Source organism: Muscardinus avellanarius (assembly GCF_963383645.1).
Source record: "Muscardinus avellanarius genome assembly, chromosome: 16".
Lineage (NCBI taxonomy): Eukaryota > Metazoa > Chordata > Mammalia > Rodentia > Gliridae > Muscardinus > Muscardinus avellanarius.
The window spans coordinates 72,988,689-73,002,689 of record NC_137802.1 but is presented as its reverse complement, the minus strand read 5'-3'; the positions used below and the strand labels follow the sequence as shown (position 1 = coordinate 73,002,689).

Genomic DNA, 14,001 nt, shown 5'->3' with positions numbered 1-14,001 from the left:
GGTCACTTCATTTTGGGAAGGTTTTAAAACAGACAAAAAAGCCGGGCGTGGTGGCGCACGCTTGTAATCCCCGCGCTTGGGAGGCAGAGACAGGAGGATCGCGCAGGTTCGAAGCCAGCCGCACGCGCTGGCTTAGGAGACCCTGTTTCCAAATATAAAATGTAAAAATAGGTCTGGGAGTGTAGCCCGGAAGTAGAAGGGCTTCCAGGAACCCCAGTACCACCAAATAAATAAATAAATAAATAAAACAGACAAAAATAAAAATTGTAATAGGCTTTTGTGTGCCAGATGTGGCCGTGGAGGTGGCTGGGCGCAGGTGATGCTGTGGTGTGACAGGGAAACCCAGCCAAGGTCCTGGGTATGGCATGGACCAGGAAAGCGGCTGTTGGCCGAGCATCAGCACACGGTGGAGCGGGAAAGCAGGAGGGAGGAGCCTCTGGGGCTCTGTCACCCTGTGCCACGCTGGTGCCCAGTGGGCTCATCCTGAGCACCCTGGCCCCACGCTCTGCCCGGGCGAGGTGGGCCGACTGCCTGCACAGCTGGGGTGGGGTGTAAGCAGGATGAAGCAGGCGGACACTGGCAGGGCAGTCCAGTGGGCAGTGGCTTCCAGCATGACCACCATGTGCACGTCTGATCTGGACACTACGCCCAGGCCCAGGTGGGGAGCAGCCCAGCTCGCACCAGGTCTTGGGTGATATTCTCTTTCTACTGCATTTTCTATACACCCTTTCTCTTTCATGTCTTCATCAAAGGATCTGCCATATTTTAGATATGGTTTGAGCATGTCTCCAAAGCTTCCTATGTTAAAATCCAAACTCCACTGTGAAGTGTGAAGAGGGCGGAAACTACGGCTGCTTAGAAGTGGGCCTTGGGGTGGTAAGTAACATGAATACAGCCGTCAGGGTGAAGCCGCCTGGCTGAGTCCCCAGGTTTTAGAAGAAGCGAGCCCAGGCGCGTGCATTCGTATACATCCCGTCTGTGCCGCGGATCTCCTGCCCTGCCTCGGGACTGCAGCCTCATCGGACGTGGCCCCTTGCCCTGGCACCTCCAGAAGCACGGGCCACCACAGACCCTCCTCCTGTAGCTCACCTAGTCTACACCAGCAGCTGAACGTGGAGTGAGATGGGATTTAAACCTGTTTGAACTAAACACAAGGACAGGCGAGCCGGAGCCCGAGCCCTCTGGGTCACAGCATGCACAGCTGAGCTTCGCCAGGCATGCTGGTGGCAAAGGCAGCTGGGAAGCCCTGACACAGGGGGTAGGGTCGAAATTGAGGCAAAAGCTCTCAGCCACACAAAGTCCACCAGAATGGAGTGCTCAGCCATGCTCGCCCAGAGACGTGGGCAGGAGCAGGGCGGGCGGGCTGATGTGGAGGAGGGAGGCCAGATGGACAAGAGGCTGCAGAGTGTGAAATGTGCTGGTCCCTGCGAGTGCACTGCTGCAGATGAAGGAAGAAGGGAACTCAGGCCTGAACGCCAGAGCCACAGATCTCAAAAAGTGTGTGTGGTTTGAACTACACATGTGACCACTGTCCGAGTGGGCCTGCAGTGCTGACCTTGGCTACTGTGACCAGAGTCCACATGCTCCGATGGTGCCTGAGTGGAGAACAGGGTGGGCTCCAGGCAGGGAGCGCAGAGGCCAGTCCTTGTAGGCTGCGAGCTTCAAAGCTCCCACAACTAAGGAGAACATGTTTTGAGAAGACATCTCCAGAAAATGGTAATAAAGTAGGTGAAAATAACGAGACATTTTTTCCAGGAGTGTTCTCTGCATACATAAATCACGGCAGCCTAAGGAGACCTTATTGCACGGAGATGTGCTGCATTTGCTACCGGGCCTATAACTTCAAAATCACATCTGCTAACTGAAAACTTCCCTTCTTATGAGACTGTAAACATAATTGCAAAAATATCTAAAAATTATAACAATAAAATACTAGCATTTTAGCCAGGCATGATGGCGCATGCCTGTAATCTCAGTACTTGGGAGGCTGAAACAAGATCACAGGTTCAAGGAAAGCCTCCACAAGTAGTGAGCCTCTCAGCAACCTGGCAAGACCCTGTTTCAAAATAAAAATAAAATAGGGCTGGGGGTGTAGCTTGGAGGTAGAATGGCCCTGGGTTCAATCCCAGCCCCCCCCCCACATACGTGCAGGCATGCATGCACGAATGCACGCGCGCACACACAGAGGCACTGTGTTTATTACCTACTTATTAATTTATTGTGGTAGTCTACTTCTGAGCTATACCCTTAGCTCTATTTTATTTTGAAACAGGATCTTAATAGGTTATGGAGGGGCTCACTAAGTTGCTGAGGCTGGTGGAGAACTTGCCTGTCTCTGCCTCACATGTACAGTGATTAAAGGAGTGCGTCACCACGCTCCTATTTTATTTATTTTTTGCAGGTCTGGGATGGAACCCAGGGGCATTCGACCTCCGAGCTACGCCCCTGTCCTATTTCTTATTCTTTATTTTGAAACCGGATCTCACTAAGTTGTGGAGTGCCTCGCTAAGTGGCTGAGGCTGTCCATGAACCGTGATCCTCTGGTCTCAGCCTCCCAAATGCTGGGATGACAAGCGTGCGCCACCACGCCCGCTTCCTAGTTTATTTTAAATGAAGACATCTCTCAAGTGGGCTGCAAAGGCGAAGACTTTGGCTTCGGTCAGAACCCACGCGGTGCTGTGGCCGGGCGGCTCTGTAGCTACGCGTCGGGATCTCTCCTAGCGCGGCATGATTCTCAAAAATGGAATCTGTCCTGGCATAAAAAGGTAAGTGGAATTCAACCACTCACAATCAATTTAACCTCTGCTATGCAACAAGAGAGAGCAGCGAGATGGTATTTCAAACTGCAAGTGCTGATTTGTGTCCATTTCAGCTGAACTCACTACGGAGCAGATGCTTTTGCTGAGCTGTATTCACACAGCAGCACCTCGGACCCAAATCAACACGCAGAGACTAAGCCCGATGGAGTCCGAGCTTTCGAGAATGAGTAGTTAAACTGATTAGTCTCAACAACAAGCTTTTAAAAATGCAAACCTCGGAGTGACTGTGTTTTTCCTTTTCTGCTACTTCAGATGTGGCTTGGCACAGCCAGCCCTTCAGTACCTGCAGCCGTGTCCCGCAGGGAGGCGGCACCTGCCAACAGAGGCGCTGGTCGTGAGGACCAAGCCCGCGCTCCAGCACAAGGACTGCCACGCCCTGTCGTCGGCGCTGGCTCCCATCACCCGCTGTGCTCTGGGTGAGCACCCTGAGGTGGCCGGCAGGGGGGCGGCCACATGACCGGCCCCAGGTCTTGGACTCACGGTGTCCTCATCTCATTTTGTTAATTCTTTCTCTTAAACCTATTTACATAGTATCTTACTTAACTATATTTTTGTACAAAATATTAATCACAGCCAGGGTCCTGTAATGTTACTTCCTCTCCTTTTTCTGAATTTCACCTTGTTACCCTGAATAAACTACACATTTTTGTTTGGTTTTCTTTTTTTGGTGGTGGTACTGGGGTTCCTGGAAGCCCTTCTACCTCCGGGCTCCACTCCCAGACCCATTTTATTTTTGGAAACAGGGTCTCTTAACCCATGTGATCCTCCTGTCTCCGCCTCCCATGCGCGCACCACCATGCCCGGCTTCGGTCTGTTTTTCTGTGGTGGGGTGGAGCCCAAGGCTTCGCGCGTGTTCAGTACTTGCTTTGCCAGTGAGTCTCGTCCCCAGCCCTTTATGTGGACCTACCATGCTTTTTATGAAATGTACATTTGTGCACACAGAGGCATCATATGGAAGTGGGCCCCACCATGTGTATTTTTCATGTCAACAGTCACACTGAGGAAGACCCACACATACACAGGTAGATCTCATGTAATCCCCACCGGCTGGGCTGCAGCATTCCACTGCAGGAAGGCGCCACGACGGTGGCCTTGGTTAACGGCCTTCTATGGTCCCCTTATGCACAAGGTGAGCACTCCCTAGGGAGAGCCCTGGAAAGAGATTTGCTCTTTCTACACAACGTCTACGTTTAGGCCTCAGCCATGTGGACATCACTTCTTTGCAGCCACCGGCAGGTCAGATTTGGAAGGCGCGCAGTTCAGAGCACGCGGCTTCGCGCGACTCTGCAGGTCTCCCACACTGGAGGAGTCGGGCGAGCTGAGGGAGGGACAGGCACACGTGAAAACACTGGCCAGGCGTCCGGGACGGAGCCCAGGGCACGGACGCACGGGAAGGACCTGCTGCTCAGCCAGCCAGAGACCTGGGGGCCGTGCGCTGCCTCGTTTGGGACACCCAGGGCCTGCTTCTAGAATCTTCTGGAATCAGTGTGCCCTCGACAGTAGAACGGCAGGGAAGAGGGAGTTTCACAACGCTGAAGGCAAGTTGGAAGAAATAAGGTGACGGCAGAGCTCTGGCTGCTTCAGCGAGGAAAAGCAGAGGTGGTCTGTGTGCAGGACAAGAAACTCTGCGCTGGCTTAGAGTTTGAAGTATTTTTAAGGTTCAAAAGAATCCAGCTTTTTATCATTTTCCTTGTAATATGGCCCCATACTTAGCTCCCTCCTACACTAGGCACCAGTGTCCCCTTCACAAAGGCAGGTTCACCAGAGAACAAAAGGATGTGGACACGAGGGGGCACCCATACCCCGAGACGCACCCGCGAGCCACGAGCCGCCGCCAGGGCCGGGAGGGCATGGCGCCCCGGCCTTACTTACTTTTCTATCAAGTCCAGTGTGACTCCAGGCACCAGACGAACACACTTCTGCATGCAAAACCTGCAGAGAAAGGAACAAGGACCGTGAGTGGCACAGAGGGAAAACCTGAGCGCACACGCAGCTGGCCAGCGGGGACCGTGCGGGAATGGCGGGGCCGGGCCACCGCGCAACACAAACCAGTCTGGGTTCCTTACTGCCGGCAGCTTCTACATGTAAGAAGCAGCTCTCGCTGCCAGCCGGTCGACCCTGCAAGACTCCAGAGCCGCAATTGGGGGCTGTCAGCAGGCAGGAGACGAGCGGGGCTGTGCTCCGTGCACCCCCGTCCCTGGAGAGGCTAGTGAAAGCACCCGAACTGAAGGCTCCCAGAGCAGACTAGACTCGTGTGTAAGAGAGTGAGCTGAGGAGCGTCCTGGATGAATGAATGAATAACCTCGAGGGACACGAAGGGAGCCCAGAGAAGACAGAGGAGCGCAAACTCTACCGCATCATCCTAATCATCAAACCCATGGACGTCAGAGCCGGAGCGGATCGTGCCAGCTTCCTCTAACCGGTGCGCGCTGACAGCAGGCAGGAAGCCATCTTTCTTTCTCCTGTCAAGGCCACTGGCACATAGCAGGGCAGAATCAATGGGAAGGTAGCAAGCGGGAAGAGCAACTTAATGTTTTTACTGGGAGAAATGCAAAATGCCTGATTCCTCTGTTTAAAATAAAAAACAAGCAGCCCCTCCAAACTCAGCAGGAGGTACACAGTAAATAAAGATGGGCTTAACTTTCGACAGCTCCATGGGCGAGCTTCCGGGCTGTGGTGGTGTGAAAGCAGGACCCACTCAGGAGCACGGTGCTCTTCATTCTGCTCTCCTCCCGACCTCGGGATATGTGGTCAGATCCTGTCTTGTGATGCTGAGCTGCAGCACAGAGCTACGGCTCCCAGGGAGCCACGGCATCCCGAGGGAAACCCCACTGCCCCACAGGGGCGTCAGCTTGCAGGACAGGTGCATGACATGCATTCTTTAAACCCATTCACAAAGGTATTTCCATTTCTCACTGGCAGACAGTGTGTGCGGGGAGGGGGGCCAGTATAGGCCAGTCAGGGGAGAATAGAAGTTGGCCCTTTATGAAGGTGGGTGGGCTGGGGGGGCTACAGACAGCAGCGGGATAACAGAAACAAAGAAGAACAGAAAGACCTGGAACCAGAAAAGCAAAGGACGTGTAGCTCAGTGTCTGCTGGGAAAGTATGTGTCCATACCACCCACCTGTAGCCTGGGTTAAGGCCATGGAGCCAGCTGCCCGGATGCCTGGGCACAGCCGCCTGGCCACGCTTGCTGTGTGGAAGCAAGGCCTGGCTTAGTCGGCATGGAGGTTTTGGGGGCTGTATTCGCCAGTGTTTCACCATTCAAAGAGCAAAAGAAATAAACACAAGGGCCATGTTTTCCCAGTGGTAGAGAGCCACCCCCCTCCACGGCACGAAGCGTACAGTGGCCGAGCTGCTCCACCCGGTCGGTGGAGAGCTGTTTTCTAGGCCGATCCTTTGGCTGACATTCAGACAGCTCTGCTCGGCCTGCTTCCCAACACCTCTGCAACCTTGCAGCCAGCACAGACACTCAGCTCCACCGGTGGCTTTGCGTATCACAGGTTCCCAACGTGGGTGATATACGACCCACTGCACCGCTGTGGGGAGGGTGCTGGAAGAAAATACAGATATTCCAAAGAGAGCAAGTTTGTCACTGTGTCTCTCTGTTTATTTAGCTAAAGGACACAGATTTCCGGGGGTCTTTGAGTCTATGTTTTTTCCTGAGAAGGGGTGGTAAGCATTAATTAACGTGGAGCCTCTGGGGCTCAAGATCTCCGGGTAGAGAGGCACCATGCAGAGGAAAGCACTTTCTGGTCTAGTTCTTGAGTCCTATGCAAACCACACTACTGTATTGTTTGTCTTTTCATCCCTAATGTACTTATTGATTCGAATTTCTGGAGTCCAGTAATGACAGAATCATTTGTACCAGACTAATCCGTTTGCCAATAACAATAATAAACTCCGGACAAAATATAAAAAAAAACAGCCATTTGAACACATCACAGAACAAACAAATGCAGGTGGAAACTGGAAGTGCTATGACCCTAACAAAAGACAATCTCCTCCGATGAGTCATTTCCTCCGGCACCACAATCACACCACTCACGGGGACAGCGATCCACGCAGAGACTGCTAGAGAGCAGGATATGATGGGGCAAGGGTGGGGCCTGACAAACAAAGGTCTACGGTTACCAAGGGTGTCCGGAGCGCCTACAACCAGTCGGAAGCACACACACACACACACACACACACACACACACACACACACACCAGCAAAATGGATGGGGACGTGCACAGGCAACAAGATGAGGGCGTATATGGCCACTAAATATATGAAGACATGTTCACAGGATTAGAGATGAGGAAAATGCAAATCCAGAGTGCACAGAGACCTCACTCCTTACTCACTCAGCAAATACAAAATCTGACTGACCCCGTCAGCTGCTAGAAAGGATATGTTTGCCCTCGATACCTTAACATTGCTGAATGCAGAAACACTGCCGTTATCTCTTAAAATTGAGTATTTCCATAAACTGGTCTCACACCTCTCTGCTCAAGTAGATAGGAAACTCAATGCGATACACAGAGCACTCGCAGCACGCCTGCTGGTAACATCAAAAGTAAAACACAGTGCGCCAAAGCAAAGCAGAGCAAGACAAGGAAGAGACGAGAGCTGCAAGCGTCCATCAGAGGGAAAATTGGGTGCATAAACTGACATAAAAACAAGACTTAACTCACTGACTGCTAAAATCAGGCAGAGCATGGATAATGGCATGAAGAATTAGGATCGAGCCAGTTCTGCGCGCTCGTCCGCTCTCAGCTGGCAGCCTGGAGTCAGACGAGCCTGGTTACCCACAGCCCCTAGCACTCTGCAGCTCAGCTTCTGCCACTGTGCTTTTTCTTTTTGTTTTCTGAATTCCAGGCTATTAAAAGTGGTTTTGCACGTGTTCAACTTGTCACAGTCACGAAACTCAAACTGTGAAGCATATATGAAGGGTGTATAAGAGACGTGGGTTTAAAGAATAACAAAGGAAAGGCCCTGTCGCCACGGTCGGGGTTTAGGGCACACCGGCCACCTAACGGGCCACGTGTGGCCCACGGCGCCCCTGCTGCAGGAGTGGTCACTCTGGCGGTCCTGGTCTGACCCGCGTGTTCCCCCAGGAGTCAGCTTCTGTGCTCAACACAATGGTACTGTTAATAGTTTTTATTTTCCTTTTCTTTTTTTCTCTTTTGTGGTACTGGGGATTGAACCCAGGAACATTCTACCTCCAAGCTAAACCCCCACCTCTATTTTTTTTTTATTACTTATTTTGAAACCCGGAGTGCACACACCTTGCACTTCCTGTTCTCGTCCAAATGTTCATCGACGAGCATTTCCAGAAGTGTGCCGACAAGTGCAAGAGTCCCAGCCATGCCGGGCGCCCGCTTGCTGAGCCTGGCGGGGCGCTGCCGGGCGGCGAGAGCGTCCTCCTGCTCCAGTCTGCAGGTCTGACGGATTCCACTCAGGTTGCATCCCCCACACTCGCTGCTGACTCAGATGATGACTGTACTAAGAGCCGGCCTGAGAGAGCTCTCCACGCAGGCCGGACGCGACTCACCGCTAACGCCAAGGACCTCGTGTTGTGCCCTGGGGTCCACTCGCCAATGCTCGACTGGAGCTCGTCCACATCGGGCGCGTGTGAGTGTGTGCACTGATGGTCAGCTATGCTATTCTCCTCACGGTAACCTCAACAAGGGAACTTGCGCCCGTGAAGTGCGGTTTATATTAAATACTGCTCTGTTGCCACTTGCTCTGACCTCGATCTCAAGCACAGTGATCTGCAGGAATCCTCCCTGCTTTACTGTTCTTGCTCCTCGTTTTTAATACTTTCCATTCCCATAACACCTATTCTACTGACAAGTGACTTTAAAGGTCACTTGAGTTGCAGCTGGGTTCTCTGATTTCTGGAGGTCCGCCCTGCTGCAGTGCTCTTCATCTTCGCGGGTCATTTCACCTTCTCCATTGACATTCTGTTGTTCCTACGTAACTCTTGCGAGGACCAGCAGAGGCGGGAACTCTTCACGCCCTGCGTCTACCGGGCGCACGCCCCGCTCCCGCCCCGCATCGTCCCGCTCTGGGCGGCAGAGCTTTCCCTTGCTCCGAGTATCCTTCTCCCCTTAGCTGCCTGAGATAGAGGAAACCTGCCCAGGATTTGCTGGCTCGGGCCACCGTGACTGCTGAGCTTATCCGGGAGAGCCGGGCTGGCGCAGAAGGGGCTGGGCACCGCCACTCCTGCTCTGACCGCTCTGGGCAAGGGTGCCCCTGCAGCAGATAGGTGGGGCCCCAGCTCCACAGGCTTCTGCAAGTCAGTGGAGAGGTGCGGAGCTGGGGACTGAGCCCAGCACTCTATCAGAGAGCTTCATGCCCAGCACTTGTGACTGGCACTGAACTCGTGATCCTCCTGCCTAGCCTCCAGAGCCGCTGGGGTTACCCTACTCCTCTCGTGGTATTTAATGTGGGCTTCGAGACGGGGGCATGACTCAATGCTCCCCCCCACTCCTCAGAGATGGGGAAGGAGCGCCGGGCAGGGGGCGCTGGAGAGCCACTCTTTTAGTTTTGCCTGGGTCTTTCTGGTGACCAGGCCCCATGCTGAAGCGGTCTCTCATTAGCACATACAGCCATCCTTATACCTGGAGATTCCAGAGGGCCGGAACCTGTGACAAGGACTAAATATTTGTTATCTCACACAGTGGGATTATGACAACAGGTGCCGGGGCCCGTGCTAGCCATTCTAAAGGCTTCTCCATTCTACTCCACTGTTCTCCCTAACCAGACAATTCCGAGGTGGAGGACCCACAATACGGTCTGTCCTCCACCGAGGCAAGGGTGCTCTCAGGCCACTGGCTGGCCCCTTGCTGGAAGGGACCAGCAGGGCATGGCTCTACTTTTCTGTGGAGTCTCAGGACACTCAGCATGCTGGAGGCACGAGGCCTGTGTGAGGCCTGGCACCCTCGGCCGTCAGCAGGCTCCTCCTGGGAACAGCAGGGTGAGCGTTGGTGCCTGAGGTACCAATTACTGCCTCTGGCTGCCAGCACTGTGTTCCAGGTGTGCCGGGAGGCACCCGAGGCTGTGTTTAACAAGGTGTGAGACAGCAGCGGCACGTGCAGGTAAGGAGAGTGGGCGGCGGGGGCTGTTCAGGGGCAGGCCGTGATGGGACAGCAGCTCGCAGGAGCCGGCCTGGCCCTCACAGGCTGCTGAGCACCTCTGCCTGTAGCCCCTTTCCTAAAGCGGATACTCATTCTCTGGCTCGTTTTTAAGGTGTTTCTGTTTCTTTTTGAGCTTTGAGGACTCTTTCTCCATCTATTACAAGACCTCTGTCCTCTGTCCCTATTACGACAAAGTATGGGTTGTGGCAAAGTCCAGTTTATGGTCCCCTTCTGAGGAATGTACTTTTGCAGTCCCTAATCTGAGAACTCCTAATACAAAGGTCAACTAGTATGCTCATTATCTTTTCCTTTTGAGGAATATACTTTTGCAGTTCTCTGTTTGAAAATTCCTAATACAAAGGTTAATTAGTATGTTCCTCCAACACCCCCAAACAAAACAAAATATGTCACTCCTCCAAAATCTAGAATATGGCGTGGGTTGTGCCCTGGGCTACAACACAGTTAGAGTTAGACTTGCACACGGCGCATGTTAGTGAGCAGGGCTCATCTCACTGCACGAGGGCGTCCGGGCACCCTGAAACCCTGGACACCTGGTCCTTTCTTCCTCAAATCGGCCTCGCAGCGTGTTAGCCAGCCAGCCGTGTCTGTGCCGATCCGCCTCCAGGCTGCCCTTGCTGCCCGCTGGCCACGTGTCCCCCTCTACCAGGAGCCCGGGCCTCGGTGACTGCAGGTGTACAACGCGTTGCCAAGTTGGGCAGGATCCGTGTCTAAGCGCCATTCTCCCTTCCCAAGTTACTTAGGCAAACACTCGTTTACTTTCCACGTCAGTACTGAGATCAACGTGTCGACATCTAGTAAAAGCCGGCCGAGGTTCTGACTGGCTTGCATGGAATGCATGGGTCACTCTGGTGAGACTGGTGTGATCCCTTAGTGATAAGGAGTCTTTCCATTCATAGATCACGCCTCTGTGTGCAGACCTCTCGCAGACGTCTCTTTCCTCTGCTTGCTGGGTTTCGGCACCGCACCTCCTCATGTCTTGCTAGGGCCACACACCGCACCATGTACCCTCTGTGATGCCACAAAGGTGTCCAGGCTTTTGCGCAGCGTGGCTGTGCGTCCAAGTAGTCGCCATGCTAACTGTGATTAACTGGCTATGCTGTGGAGCGCCTTCTGCTTTCTCTTGTAACACAGCTGCAGCCGAGTGGCTGGGTGACAGTCACCTTGACAACTGGCTGACTGACAGCCACCTTGACAACGTGCCCCAATATGCAAATGAGACACTGGTATCCCAGACCTTTCCCTCCAAAATGGCATCTGGAAGCTGAGATAATACACCTTCTGGGACTATAAATACCACTGCTTTCAGACTGCCATTTGAGACGCGGCTGGCTGCGCCCCTGCTCTGTGAATCCTCACTCTGAAAGGCGCCGGCGCCGGAGGCCCTGCTAGAGAACAGCTCGTGACTTGGCTGGCAGCCCGGCGGCGTGATGGAGCCGCACCAGGGCCACGAGGAGGGACCGGTGACGGCGAGCACTGGCTCCGCAGACCTCCGGAGCCTGGCTGCTCCCCGCCCGGTGCTCCGGTCTCCCTTTGCCTCTGTCCCCATGCTTCCTTGTGTCCTGCAGCAAACCCAGTCAGTCAGGCGCTCTCCCTCCTGCTCTTCCTGTCACGTGACCCAGGGGTAAAAGGGCAGGAGGACCCCAGCGTGAGGAGGCCTGAGCAATTTAGTGAGGCCCTTAGCAACTTGGTGAGATCCTGCTTCCAAGTAAAAAGAAAAGAGCTGGAGTGTAGTGCAGAGCAGAAGCCCCCAGTCCAATCCCTAGTACCGCCACTCAAAGGGGGGGGCTCTCCTGCTTTCCCTGTCAGTGCCAGGACGTGGTCTGCACCTGGGGCAAAGGCGGGGCCAGGGAGAGGGCAAGACCGCAGAAACGCTTCGAGGATGGCTTCCTGGTTCCGACTCCAGTCCAGCTTTCCGTCCTGGGCAGGGCGCTGGGGCAGGAGCCGCAGAAAGCTGCGGGCCTCAGGAAATGTGCTGGCGATGGCATCACTGAAGCTTCCAGTCGGGTTATTTTAACCATTTCTCCTGAATACAGAGCTAAGTTCCAGAGTGGCTGGGCTTCACACGTTTCTTTAAAAAGATCTGGAAGCCGGGTGCGCTGGTGTGTGCCTGCAATCCCAGTGCGTGGGATGCTAAGATAGGAGGATCGCAGGTTCGAGGCTAGCCTTGGCAATTTAGAGACACCCCAAAATAAAAAGGGATGGGGGTGTAGCTTGGAGTTAAAAGGTTCCTGGGCTCAATCCCTAGCCCTAAAATTAACAAATATAGAAAGTAGCTCACAGTGCAATAGATGCACTGCTAAAATTAAAAACAAGCTAATTCCTTCATCTCTCCAATTCAGCAGGTTAAGAAAACTACAACAACAACAAAAAAAGAAGAACCCCAAAGAAGAAACAACTGGCATGAGGTCAGTGCTGCAGCCCTCTGGTATTTGTAACTGACCTGAAAAGCGTTCCTCTTAGTATTAGAAGAAACAGAGTGGAAGGGGCTTTCTTGCTTTCTTTCCATTATAGGAGGCCCCTATTTTACACTAAGCACTAGCACTGGGCCACGCAGGCCAAGCTAAGCATCAGAATAGAATTACTTGTGCTTCCGTTCCACCCTGAAACTCAGCTGCTTGTGTGGCCTTGCAGAATCCAGGAGAAATGAGTTAACAGACAAAGAAAGGCCCCAAGGGGGCCCGTTTCCATCGCACGGCAATGAAGTTCCCGTTGCTTTAATCCTGCCACAGATGCTAGCCTGGTGCCTGCCGGTCACTTCCCTGTTTTTTCGTCTCCCTATTCCTGACTTACAAGGCAGCGTGAAATGACCAGGTCAATGCTTCTGTTCTTTGTTTCTGCCTTTTGCAGAGTGGCTGTCTGCAAACCCTCACCTCTTCCGCTCGGATTATCAGGCCACTCATTCTATTTTATGGAATGAGGTGTTGCCCTGTACTTGAATTGAAAATAAAGCCGACAACCATCTCTAAGTTATTGTCCTTTTGTCCTTCAGCACTAATTTACAAACTTGACAAACGTGGACAAGAAATCTTCCTCTCTTCAGCAGCTCCTAGGCCAGTCACCAGGACAAGACATAATTGGTTATTTTACAGTTGTCCTCTCTGCTTCAAAAGCAAGCACGCAAGCTAAAAGAAAAACTCATGAATTACTAGCAAGAGAGAGATAGATGAGTGGTTCATCTGAACTGACCCGACCCGTGCCTTGTCTTGGGCTACATACAGGTCCTGAGCTAGAGCTTTGCTGGAAATGAATGCCCCCCGCCCCACACCGCCACACCACACCCCTGCACCAGGGAAGGCCGACCCAGCCAGCCTGGAGCACCTAGCTGGAAGCAAGGCTAACTGGATGGTATCATTGGTTCAGGTCAGGGGACATTAAACTGCTAATTCACTGGGATCATAGGGAAAGGATCTCCTTTTTTAAAATGCATATTCAAGTGGGTTTCTTTTGGGGGGGAGGGTATAACATCATCATATCATTTACTAAATATACTCAAAAATAGAACAGGGAAAATAACAATTGTAAAATTTAGGTGATCTAAATAATAGGATTATTTTGTGTGTGGTACTGAGAATTAAACCCAGAGGCACCTACCTCCTAGCTACATCCCCAGAGAAATTTTATTTCTCATTTGGAAACAGGGTCTGGCTAGGTTGCTGAGCGTCTCATTACTTGCTGAAGCTGTCCTTGAATCTCCTGTCTCAACTTTCCAAGGACTAGGATTTCAAGTATGCGCCACCAAGCCTGGCTTTAAATAAGATTTTCTCATTCTCTCAACTGTTGCTTAGAATTGTTGAAAAGTGCCTTATCATAAAAAGAACAGAGGCAGCTGCTGAGAGGGAGAAGAGAGGACCATCTGCCAGTCAATAAAATAATATCCAACATCGTGGAGTCAATGTTACAAACATACTTAAGGGTATTAATCTATTTTTTCTAACCTATTTTTTTTTTTTTTTTGTGGTGCTGGAGACTGAACTCGGGGCCTCCTGCATGTTAGGCAACTATTCAACCACGCAGCCACATCCCTAGCCCCAAA

The 14,001-nt window shown here is 52.5% G+C and overlaps 1 protein-coding gene across 2 annotated transcripts in view; it reads right to left on the bottom strand.

Moving 5' to 3' along the window:
- Positions 1 to 14,001, bottom strand: part of RPTOR (regulatory associated protein of MTOR complex 1) — a gene marked incomplete at both ends in the record, with an annotated part of 318,581 nt that overhangs the window by 127,287 nt on the left and 177,293 nt on the right. For both annotated transcript variants that reach the window (XM_080714263.1, XM_080714264.1), the window contains one exon: positions 4,692 to 4,751. In XM_080714263.1, coding sequence (XP_080570389.1) covers positions 4,692 to 4,751 — 60 coding nt within the window. The remainder of the gene's footprint in view (positions 1 to 4,691; positions 4,752 to 14,001) is intronic.